The following is a 13,329-nucleotide window of genomic DNA, read 5'->3' on the forward strand; positions in this document are numbered from 1 at the left end:
GAACCCGGTTCCCCTGCATCGGCAGGCGGACTCTCAACCACTGCGCCACCAGGGAAGCCCTCTTTTTACGTTTTAAAAAACTAATGTTTTTGACCAATCTTATGAATTTACCACAAACACTTTCATAATATCATAGTTATGGGCAGGGACAGAGGTTAGAATAATTTGAGCAAATCAGCAGAAAGATTATCTGGCAATGTCTTTAGTTTTGCCAAGGCGTGGCTATCCCTTACTGCACCGGGTCATTTAAACAGAAATCCTGAGTAAGCAAAGTCCCTGCAAAGGGAAGTACAATTTCAGCCATTCTTCTTTATTTCTTGGCTTTGGGGCATTTATAGGACAAATATATTGTATTCAGATAGTTTTGCTAAAGGGTTTTTTAAAAAATAAATATTTTACAGCTAGAACTCCAAAGACATCCATTACAGAGAAGAGGAAGAAAAATAAAACTCATATAAGCTACTCTTCTATTCACACTGCATCTTTATTTTCAGAAAAAAATGATTATATGTCATCACAATATGTTTTAAGGTATGTCTTAGGGGTAAATAATAAGAAACATGCCAACTTTATGGATGAGGAACCCGATATATCAAAAAGTTAAGGCTCTTTTCTCAGAGTACAAAAAAAGAACACAATGATTGCAGACAAGCTTTTTTGCAAATAAGCAGTTTAGCCATAAACTTCCCATTTCATACAGCATAAAACAGTACTTTAACGACATATTTTAGTCCAGTGGGTTACCAGCCCTTCCTATAGCACATAGATGGATGATTTTTCCCAAACTATAACTTATGAGACAGTATTTTATCAATTAGATGTCTACCTCTCAGAACAAATATGAGCTATAAATGCCTATGGATTTGTGGAGCCTCCATGAATCTTGAGAACTTCTGTCTAAACACAAAAGCAAATAAGTTTGGAAAAATACAGACTGATGCAATCAGGTATGTGCTATGGTTTTAAATTTTGAAATAGGAACCACATGATGGACTAATTAACATAACAGTTGAGATTTATATGAAACAAGGAGACATTTATTGTTAAAAATTTTGTCTTATTATCTAAAAATGTCTAAATTGTGCAATTAATCTCATCTAACTCAAAAACCGGCCTCTGTAACTTACAGTGGGGTTTACTGGGGACTTAAATGGTCATACAGGGGATCAAACCACAGCTCAGAAGTGCACGTTAGTAAACAGGCCATTTATTCCGGTGTGGTGGCAAGCTTGCTGAGCTCTACCGAGACATTGGTGTTAGGCTGCCAGATCCTGTCATGCTATAACCTAAGTCTTTCCGAACACCTGGCTAACGCAGAACACCTGCATTATTTGGTTAAACTGTATTTTTAATTTTGATTATGTCAAGTAGAGTAGACAGGTAGGAAATGGAAAAGTAACATACAAGGCCACAAATAATGACTTCTGTATACATAAACTAACACAATAATCGACAAGATCACATATATATTTAACTGGAGCTACTACTACCCCTACTATAGAAATATTAGTTCATCCATTCCTTTAAGATATTTATTGAGTTCCTACACAGTGTCAGGCATCACTGTAGGCATTCTGAATTCATGAGTGAACAAACCAAACAAAAATCTTTGCCCATGTGGATCTTACTTTCTAAGTGGCTGGGGGAAATAGACCACTAGTCATGAACATAATAAGTATATAGTAGGTTCGAAGTTGACAAGTGCTATGGAGAAAACAAATAAGACAAAAGCGTAATGGGAATTTGAAGTGGGGGGAGCGCAGGGGCAATCAGTTCAGTCTATCTGATGTCCTCAAGTTCCTTGGGTGAGAAAACGTTTTTACTGAAACAACAAATCATTGGCATGAAATAGCACCGTCACTTTGCCTTATCATATGCTTACAAGTTAACTCAGTTTCATTCCATTTACTTACGTCTTCAGTTACTTAGCACCAGCCACATCCAAGGCACTGTTTTTAGGCACTGGGGATATAATGATGAAGAAAATCAAGTGCCTGCTCTAGTGAAGCTTATGTTCCCAGTGGTGGAGCTAGTCAGCCTAAAAGATCATGAATAATGATAAAGAGAAATGCCCTCAAGAAAAATAAAGCAGGCTTGGGGTTAGCAGAGTGACAGAGTTGGCGACAGTGTGTGTTAGGTAAATTGGTCAGGGTTAATCCCTCTAAAGAGCTGATGTCTCAGCAGAAATCTGAATGTAAGAAGGAGGTGAGCCACTGGTAGAGTTGGGGAAGAATGTTCCAGGTGGGAGGGAAGATATTTGCAAATAGCCTGTATCTGGAATGAGTGTATTAAACATTCTAAAAGCAAACTGGTATAGTTGGGGCAGGCCAAGCAACAGGAGAGAGGCAGGAACCCAAGGCCTTCTTTCACTTCTGCATTGTAAATGATAGTGAGCCTATGTCATTACGCATGTGGAAAATAAGATATGATTGTGAACTGCCACCTGACACAAAATCATGGCCACCTCCTCTCTTATTTGTATCCAGTGTGTTGGTTAAAAGCATGGACTCCTTTGCTGGTCTGACCTACTTCTCCGTATATGAGCTTTGAACTCAGGCAGCTTTTTAATCTCCCTTTGTCCTCCATTTCCTCATTTGTAAAAGGAGGATAATAACACCTGTCACACAGAATTGTTGCAAGTACTGAATGAGCTAATTCCTGTAAGTGTTGGTCAAAGGGTACCAACTTTCAGGTACAAGATAAATAAGTTCTGGGGATATTTTTGTACAGCATGGTTATTATAGTTAATCATACTGTATTGCATACTTAAAATTTGCTAAGAGAGTAGAGCCTAAGTGTTTTCACCACACCCACACCCACACACACACACACACACACACACCCACACACACACACACACACACACACACACACACGGTAACTATGTGAGGTGAAAAAGTGACTGAAACAGTGTATCTATTCTTATTATTCTATAGCCCATCTGTCCAATATGAGCCACACGTGGCTATGCAGCAGTCTCAACTGAGAAGTACTGTAGCGTAAACACACCAGATCTCAAAGATTAATGTGAAAAAAGAATGTTACATTGGTTATTTTATTGAAATGCTAGTTTAAATATAGTAGACGAAGTAACATATTATTAAAATTAACTCTGCCCCTTTCTTTTTACTTTTTTAAGAGTGGCTACTAGAAAAGTTGAAATGACGTGTGGCTGGCATTATATTTCCTCGTACACTGTTGTTCTGGACAGCATGCTAGACACTACAGACTCACAGATGTAAACATGGCTTGGTCCACACCTACACATGGCTCACAAGGTGGCTCTGATCTCAGGGAAAAGGATGAGTGAGCTATGAGAGGAGGGCAGAGAGGGCCACTCTGATCCTTCTTAATTCCTCCCAGAAACTATCCTATTCCAATCTGTAGTCAGTGGCCTTTGCACACATAAGAAAGAGAAACTCCTTAGGAACTATCCTGACATTCCCAGGAAGACGGATCGTCTACGCACATAAACCCATTGTAACTACTGAATTGAGGAGAAGGGCGACCGTATACAGGGCTCCTCTAGCCTCAGGCTTAGGGACAAAATTAGAGTCTAATTATACTTGAATCGGCAGAGAACTTCAACCTCTAGGACTGACAGCCCAGGCCTGGTACAGGAAGTGGTGAAAGAAGGAAAAACTTTTTAGTTTTTAAGGTTAACTTAGTATTGATAAGTTTCAAAATGCACAAATAAAGTTGTATGAATCATTATCTCCATTGTTATGAATATTATTATCATACACTGAGCATTTGCTTTGTGTCTGGCACTATGCCATATGCTTTACAAGTTTATTCTAGTTTAATCTTAAAATAACCCTATCATTTTCATTTCATGGTTGATGGAACTAAGTCTCAGAGGGGTTAAGTCGCTTGATGAAGGTCACACTGGTAAGTGATGGAACCAGGGTTTGAATACATACGTCAACCTGGCCCCAAACGTGTGCTCTAACCACTCCACCCTGCTACTCTTTTCACAGTATACCCACCATCCCCTGACAAAAGCAACCGCGAACAACATCACCAACAATCACAACCAACATCAGCAACGGCAGCCAAGACGTCTCCTGAAGAAAGACAGTGTTTGCCGACATTTTGCCTGAATTACGTTTTCCTACCTTAACACTCAGAATTCTCCCATTGGCCTGTAACAAGGGACATTGGAAGAAACAACCCAATGAAACTGGCGGCTGCGTCACCGTAAGGGTTCTACTTTGGACAGTCATTATAGTGTCCACTTGAGTCCCCTCAGAAGGAACTCCTCTCTCTGCAATGGAAGCTGCAACACCCACTAAGGACACCTGACACTGCCCTCTGCTAACTGTGCTCGGTTCTAGAGCAGGCATATCATGTTCTCAGCTCATACCTGGCCGAATTAAATGAGTGAATAGCTAATATTCATTTCTGCTTTATAAACTTCTGAAAATAGAGCTTTTTCATGAAAGAACTATGGGCCCTTCCACAGAACACATAACGAGTATAGATCGAATTAGGTGAGAGGTAATTGCACTTATTTAACTTTAGCGTCATGGTTACCTTTACCTGAGAAAAATTTAAACTTTAATTGCAGTTGATGTGACAGCCATCAGTCAGATATTACTGGGCAAAGCACCACAGCTCACTTGAAACAGAGCAAAACAGAAAATCTGCAACCTTCCTGCAACATTAGCAAGGACTCAGTTGGTAGGGATCAGCCCTGACAGAGAGAATTTGAAATTTAACTTTTTTTTCATCATGATGTAAATCTATATGAGTAAATCTTTATATATTGGATGTTGTTCCTTGGCCACACACATATGAGTTCAGTTACTTATGGAAGTACAAGCAAACTTCTCTTCAGTCTTAATACATGAAGACAAAAACGTGCTATGGGCAAATTAATGTCTTACTAGAAGAAGAGTTTGTCTTATTATTTGAAAATGTCAAACTACGTATAAAAGCTGTGAAGTAAATAGCAAAGTTTATATAATATGTTGCAAAGAAAGATGAGGTTCTTATATGTTTTTAATTTTTAATGTGGTGAATAGGGTTCTATAAAGATATTACATATGTTATTTTATTAAATACTATATATTGTTTATGTATACATATATAAAATTGGCACCACACAAGAGTCATCATTTGTAACTATGAAGCCCTTAAACTTCAGCTTTTAGGCAAGCCAATTTAGTATAGAGTGTAGATTGGCAATTTTAATATTCATTATACTTGATATTAATGACCACATAGTAATACAAGATATAGTTTTATATCATTGTGCCTCTTTTGATTATAACTAGAAGCTAATTTTGAATTCATTTAATTATCTGACCAAAACAGTATGTTTTTTGTTTCTTTTTAAAATGTTTGAAAGTATGTTCAAGATACTTTCATAACATAAAACACAAAATAACATTAATAACATAAAATCTTCAAGATTCGTGGTAGACAATTGTAGTGGATTACATATGTTTTCAGGACTGATCCCACCTGTTGGGAGTGTTGAAGGTGAAGGCCCCCAGCCTCTCCCTCCTAGACTTGCCCTCAGTTGAGAAGAGCTGACTTGACCTACGTCATACAAGTTGGTGAGGGTGAGGAGAAAAGGATGGGCCCACATCCATTGACTCGTCAATGTTGGGGAGAAAGGTCTGCTCACCTCCTGTGCCTCAAGGTGGGACAATTCTGAAGGGCTGTCCTAGCTCCAGAGGTCCCTATGGGGTCATCTTTTGTTGTACCTGTTACAGCAGTTCAGTTTCTCCCTCTGACCACTTCTGTTCCTCCACAGATGTTTTTCCAGAGAGCCCTCGCTAATACATTGACTGCGTGCGTGTCTCCATCTCAGAGTCTATTTCATGGAGAATCCACATAAGACAAAGAGAAAAATCCCTTTAGACATGCTCAGAGAGGAATGATTAATATAGAGCAAGTCTTTATAATGTTTTTTTTAAAAAAATAAATGTATTTTATTTATTTATTGTTGGCTGCACTGGGTCTTCATTGCTGCTCGCGGGCTTTCTCTAGTTGCAGCAAGCGCAGGCCACTCTTCATTGTGGTGCGCGGGCCTCTCATTGCGGTGGCTTCTCTTGTTGTGGAGCACGGGTTCTAGGCACACGGGCTTCTGTAGTTGTGGCTCGCAGGCTCCAGAGCGCAGGCTCAGAAGCTGTGGCGCACGGGCGCAGCTGCTCCGCGGCATGTGGGATCTTCCTGGACCAGGGCTCGAAACCACGTCCCCTGCATTGGCAGGCGGGCTCTCAATCATTGAGCCACCAGGGAAGCCCTTTATAATGGTTTTAATTCAACAAGATTTATTAAACATCTTTGATGTTCTAGGCGTTGTGCTAAGCACTGAAGATATACAGTTAAGCAAACCTGAATTAAGCAAAACTGATCTCAGAGAACTCGCTGGCATGAAACCAGACATTACGACAAGTGAATATAATTCAAAGGAGACAAGCTTGTATTAGAGGATGGACGAACTGCTCTGAAAGGTTTGAGAAAGGAACACCTATCATTCTGGAGACTGATGAGGCAGGAATGACTTCGCTAAGGACAACTGAAAGAAATCCTTCAACAGGCTCAGGCCTTTTGAATCATTCTCTCCTTCCTTTCTCTCACATCCCACATCTAACCTCTCAAAGAGAAGCTACTACCTCTGCCTTTAAATATATCTAGAATCCAGGTCTCACTTCTCCACAGCTTCTAATCTATGTATCCTAACATCTCCCACATCCACAGCCTCGTAACTGGTCTCCCTGCTTCTACTCTTGCTTCTCATGGTCTATTCTCAACGCAGCAGTCAGGTGTTCTGCTAAAATGGAAGTCGTGTCATGAATTCCTCTGCTGAAAACATTCCGAAGTTCTCATTTCATACTGTGGACCAAAGATGTTACACCCACAGGGCCTAGGCCATCTCCACACTGCCCTCCTGTCCATACCTTTCTCAGCTCACCTAGGGGTCTACTCTCACTCACTCTCTTCCAGCCACTCCGGCTAATTCGATCTTCTTGGCACCCGCCAGCACATTCCTGCCTCAGGGCATCTGTACTTTGCCACTTGCTGTCCCCTCTGCCTGACTTCCTCTCTCCCTTCCTTCAGGATTCTTCAACTGTCAACTTCTTCTGGAAGCCTTCCCTGACCACCCTCCCCAGCACAACATACCCCCTTTTCCCACTTATCTTTCTTCATAGCACTTACTATCTGCTCTGTCTCTGGTTATTTATTTCATATAGAGTGTGCCCTTGCTCACCAGACATAAGCCTCCTGAGGGCAGGGATCATTACATGTTTTGATTCTGGCTCCATACCCAATACCTACAATTGTCCCAAGAACAGAGTAAATGCTTGCTAAATATTTGTTGAATAAATGAGTTTTTACAAATAATGAAAGGAAGTAAGAAAAAGGTGAAGCCCTTCAGTATGAACAACAGCTGGAAAGTATAGAAATGGAAGTATTTCTAATCTAGTGTGACTCGATTGGAGACATTCTTTGTGGTCAGAGCTGGAAATTTAGGTTACCTTATGTAAACAATGAAATATGGTTGTTCTGGGCTGACATGTGTACCCCCCGCCAAAATTCACATGTTGAAATCCTAGCCCTCAGTACCTCAGAATGTGACTTTATTTGGAGATATGGCCTTTAAGGAGGTGATTAAGTTAAAATGAGGCCATTAAGGCCATACTGGTAGCCTTAAACAATATGACTGGCATCCTTATGAGAAGAGAGATTTGGATGTGGACAGTTACAGAAGGAAGACAGTATGAAGACATGGAGAAGATGACCATGTACAAGCCAAGGAGAGAGGCCTCAGAAGAAGCCAATACTTCCAGCACCTTGATCTTGGACTTCTAGCTTCCAGAACTGTGAGAAAATAAATTTCTGTTGTTTAAGCCACCAGTCAGTGGAATTTTGTTATGGCAGCCCTAGCAAACTAATACAGTGATATATACCATTGTTAGAAATTTTGACTTTATCTCACGAGCCACTCTAAAAATTTAGCAGAGATGGAGGTGAGCTGAGATGAGACCTGAGTTTTAGGAATCTTCTGAAATCTTGCATTTGTGGTAATATGGAGGAAGGATTAGAAAAGGGAAAAGACTCGAGTCATGGAGACTAACCGGGAAGTGTTTGCAACGGTTGGGATCTAGATCAAGCAGAAGGGAAGGAAGAGGTGAGAATAGAATTGGGGGAAGCATCAGAGCCAAAATTGTTGGGACTTAGTGACATATTACAGGTAAATGACATTGACATCAATGCAAATTGAAATTTAGTAAAATACAGACATGCAAAGGAATTCAGATAATAAAATTTACATGGGTTTCAGTGGTCTCATACTTGAGAAAATTTCTCAGTATGGAACCTAAAGACAGATTAAAGCAGCATTCATGCCGCTCAAGGTGTGAATAGTACTCGTTGAGAAAAGGGTCTGCAGAAAGAGCTGCAGACTACATCTCCTCCTCGGGGATAATATTCACATTAGCATATTAAGGAATCTGGAAAGTTTTACAATGAAGAAACCTCTTTAACTTTGTCCAAAAAAAAGGTATTGCCCACATTTATTGATTATGGAACACTTTTTTTGGTGTGTGAGGCACATTTTAACCTCTCCCTCAACACAAATACTCTAGAAATTAACACAGTTTGGAAAATAGTGGTGTATTCTGATGCACTAGAACAGTTCTAAAATAAACAGAGAAACTTTGGGTAATTTCTATTTCTAATAGCAAAACTAGTCAACACTCTCCTAACAAACTGGCAGAATAAACTCATTAAAGGAATATAGTTGGTTTTCCCATAGCCTAATTACTACCAGATTAAAAAAGAAAATTCAATCTTTTGAAAGTAGCACGAATTCTTTTACACCCATAAAGGAAAATTACTCAGTGCTTGAAACAAAATAAAATGATATGCTGGTGACTTAAAGGGAAAGTGTAGCTCAAATTCAGAAATCTGGGAGCAATTTTTAACCAGGGTTCTTTGACACTAGAGCACTTATGGTCTAAATTTTCCCATTTTCCATCAATTTCTGGAATCCACACTGTCCCTGCACTATGACTCACATGCAATGCGCACGTAGGCCTTCCGGCTCTTGGTGGTACCCGCCGAGCTCCAGGCTACACACTGGCACCAGTAATCTTCAGGCCCAAAGAGTTCTTCCACTTGCTGGCGTGAAATCTCAATGCCTACTTCCCGCACAATGAGACCTGCCAAGGCAAAGGAAGATTTAAGTCAGGAGAAGACTTGTACTAACAAAATACAAAACACCATACATATATTTTTCCTCCAGTGATCCTTCTTGATCCCATAGACCAACATCCTAGATATTGCCTCTTATCTCCTCTGATTTTCCTCTGGATCCAGTTACTTGTCCACACCTATTTCATTCTCTTATTTGCTATTTCAAATCTTCTGGATTCACCAGATAATGAAAATGGAGTTGGTCTATCACTCCACAGAATTACACCTTTCCCGTTACCGCGTAACATTCACCCTCCACCAAGGTATCTTCCTCTGTGTATTGAAACAGTAACTTGAATTTAACATCTTCTAAGGATTCTATCTTAATTATACAGGTTGTGGGGAAGATACCCATATGCTGTACACAGCTTTACAATAACTAAGTCTACCTAATTCTTTACATGAAATGAGAAAGAATGACCTAAAGCTATAATCATAAGTATATAAATCGTCAATATATATATTTATATGCACAAATATGTGTATCCGTTTTTATTACATGACCTAGTACTTTATAAATGTGTGGTGATTTTTTAAAACTCAGTCATTTTAAACAGCTTTGTTTATTATTAAGGCACATTGCTTTTCTTAAAAGAAATACTAGCCTTAGTTAACAAACCTCTGTTGTTCTATCCAAAGAATGTATGACTTTAAGGTTTTCATGGGTAATATTTTGAAAGCCCAAGTGTTTCTCTATAACAACAATGTAAGCAAAATCCTGTTAAAAATAAAGTGGCTTCTAGTTAAAATGCTCAAATAATTGGAATTTATTTCACAGTATTACGTAATCCTAAAATAACAAAAATTGAACTAAGGATCTGGGATTATCATTGTAGGGGTATTCATCCTGCAATATGCCTCTCTGCACGAGCAAGAAGGATTCTCTGAACAATATATGTGGGCAACTGCCAGCTCTGTTGCACATACTTCCAGCATGGAGTGTCTGTTGACAGAACTAGGGGCACCATTTAGGGAGGAGGAGAATTTGCTCTGGGTCAAGTATGAGCACAGTAAGAAAAGTTAAATGTATTACTCTGCACTGTTTATTCATTCATTCATTCGCCAAATATCTACTGAGTATCAATTATGTAGAACATATTGCACTAGGAACCTGTGAAACTCTGATGAGTAAAAGAGTCATTGCCCTCCATGAACTTTTATTTTTGTGAGGAGGATACATAAAAGGCTCCAACATGAGTTAGGTTGATTAAATCCTATGGGGAGAGGGACAGGGCACATGGGAAGAAGTAGGAAAGGGAAGGAGGAGACTGAGAACCCAGGAGAAGACAACTGAGCACTGGTCACCGAGAATACTAGCACGAGATGAAACTAGAGACAAGAAAGGGACCACTTTATGTACATTCCTGTAAACCCGCAGTTCTCAAAGTATGGCCCACAAAACAGCTTTATCAACATCACTTGGGAACTTGTTGAAAATACAAATTCCTGGGCCCCGCTCCAGACTCAGTGAACAAGAAAAATTAAGAGTTCGGCCCAGCAATATTTTAACAAGCCCTCCAAGAATTCTGAAGCATGCTACAGTTTGAGAACCACTGTTGTACACCATGTTTAGGATCTGGGATTTCTTTCTGAGAACCAAGTGTTTTAAGCAAGAAGATGACATAATCAGATGAGAATTAAAAAATAAACATATATAAATATATATACGATATATATGATATCATGATATGTACAAGATATAAAGTTTAACTAGTTCCTAAAAGTTATATTTTAAAATGTTTGATTGTGACTTCTTGGTATAAGTAACATGAAAGAGGTGTCATCTGGAGAGCCTAAAAAGGGGTATGCCAGTACTTACCCTAAAATCTAGGACATGTTCATATGGGTAAAAGCACTCAGGGAAATTAACAACCACCCAACAATAGTAGGTGCTGACCCACTGGGGGATAAACAATTCTTCCTATCACAAGCTGACGGGAGTTGAGACACAGAAACAACTAAGTCCTTAGGTCCGCTCGGGAGTCCCTGAACTGGAATGAAGCCCAGGAAAGTGGGTTTGATAAGCCCAAGGCATGGCAAAATCCTGATGGGGCGACTCTATTTACAAAAGTTTATTAAGTATATTTAATATTATTTTAACATTTTGAAAATTAGTAACGTTTTTATGTTTATAGAGTGATCAGTTTAAAAAGAATTTTCAAGTACCTGGCATATCCCAATCCCTCACCCTTCTATGAAAAGATTACTATATTATTTTAGCCAATGTCCAACCAATAAAACAAGTCTCCACAGTAAAAAAAACCAACTTATTAACAAATAACACTAATTTCCTTCCTTTTTCCTGGTCCTTGCTTGGGCCTTTCATTTTCCTGTCTCATTGTAATTGTTCTCCTTTTTCTTATATCTAGAAATCTGTGCAAAGACGGGGCGGAGCCTTCCCTCCTCTCCTGCCTCCTTTCTTTTTACTCTGTTCTCTGGTGTTTAATACTTTTGTCTGTTTTACTTATTTATACCTTCTCTGTTCATGCAGAAAGTCAGTTACTGGAAACGAAACTCTTCCTCTAAAGGTTGCTGCAGTCACCAAAGGGCGGATAAACATGCAGTATTTCCTTAGAACTATAACGGTTCTTTCCAAAATGTAGAGCAGCAACAAATGGGCTCAGGATAGTAAAACCGCACACAAATATTTTGTGTCCCAAGATGATAACTTCAGGTTTCATCCCCACCCCCCGCCCCCCACCTTTTACTTAAAGCAATTACAGGAAACCTAATTAAATGCTAGGAGAACTTCATGAGGGCCACTGTATCCTTTTGCCCTAAGAGGCTCATGGATGTTTCTACTGAGCACAGACGTAAATCCTTTTAAGAAGCCACAGACCCGCCTGCTACAGGGATTATTCATCGTATGAATGTTCTGAATTGTGTGGCCCAGGCTCCCCATGGGCACAGGCATCAAGCACACATGGATTTTTGTCTTCGGCTTCACAGATGCCCCATCCAGGAGGAGATGGATTAATTACAGCTCTGTACACTGGACCTGCCACATGCCCAAAGTTTACACTCCAACGTGTGGTCAACAACACCAGAACAAGAAAAAACAGGAGCATGAAGTTATCTAAACACTTACATTTTAGAATTCTCTAGACTTAGCTGCATTATTCAGACTCTGAGTTACTCGGTTACATATCATCTTTTCGTTACCATAGGTTAAGTTCGTTACCTATGACATTTTGTTCATCAAACCAGAGGCTAGTGGTTTGTCTAAAAGTAGGTAATATCCTTTTTCTTTGAAAGTGCAATTTCCAATCTGCTTGAAGTCTTGAGATGGAAAAAGCAACCTGCCTTGAAATTTGAAATGCCATCAGCAGTACTTCCAAGCAGGTTGCTTTGAAGAGCATTTGGGAACTTGAAATTGGTTTCAGGTTATTTAAGGGTGGGGGGAAATGCTTCGGTCTACAGGATTTACTCAAATACAAATGTGTATTTTCCATCCTGTCTGATAACGTCAAAGATTTCCCATCACTGTTCTTCCTTTAATAGCGGCATCTCAAGGATGCATGCTGTTTGAAGTTTGCAGTGATTTGCTTTTATAATAGGAATCGTTGTGGTTTGGGAGCCAGAGTGCAGCAAAGTAATTAGCATACTTTACCAAGAAGTCTTATAATGAGCATGAACATGTACTTGTTAATAGGGAGTTTCACATGATTTTAGAAATTCAGATGCAAATGCCACCTTCTGATTGGACCTTTGTGAGGCTATACATGAATTTGGCAATAATATCTGGTAATTGACATTTATTCCTTATCTTTAGCATAAATTTAACTTCATAATAGTCAAGCATCACAAATAGTGTTTTTCTAGAGATTATTATAATGTGATCAAAAATCCATGATTAATCCTGTTGCATAATTATTTAAAATAATATCCACATTCCCCCAGAAATGTAATCTGCAGTGCTGTCAACAAATATTAAAAGTCCACTAATGTCAAAAATTATGTTGTTCCAGAAACGTAAAGATGTATAAAATATCACATCCAGGGGCTTCCCTGGTGGCGCAGTGGTTGAGAGTCCGCCTGCCGATGCAGGGGACGCGGGTTCGTGCCCCGGTCCGGGAGGATCCCACATGCCGCGGAGCGGCTGGGCCCGTGAGCCGC

The 13,329-nt window shown here is 39.6% G+C and overlaps 1 protein-coding gene across 1 annotated transcript in view; it reads right to left on the reverse strand.

The window, feature by feature from the left end:
- Nucleotides 1-13,329, reverse strand: part of UNC5C (unc-5 netrin receptor C) — a 416,430-nt gene that overhangs the window by 139,329 nt on the left and 263,772 nt on the right. Inside the window, exon 3 of the mRNA XM_024126662.2 lies at nt 9,036-9,179. Coding sequence (XP_023982430.1) covers nt 9,036-9,179 — 144 coding nt within the window. The remainder of the gene's footprint in view (nt 1-9,035; nt 9,180-13,329) is intronic.

Source organism: Physeter macrocephalus, chromosome 7, assembly GCF_002837175.3.
Source record: "Physeter macrocephalus isolate SW-GA chromosome 7, ASM283717v5, whole genome shotgun sequence".
NCBI classification, from domain to species: Eukaryota; Metazoa; Chordata; class Mammalia; order Artiodactyla; family Physeteridae; genus Physeter; species Physeter macrocephalus.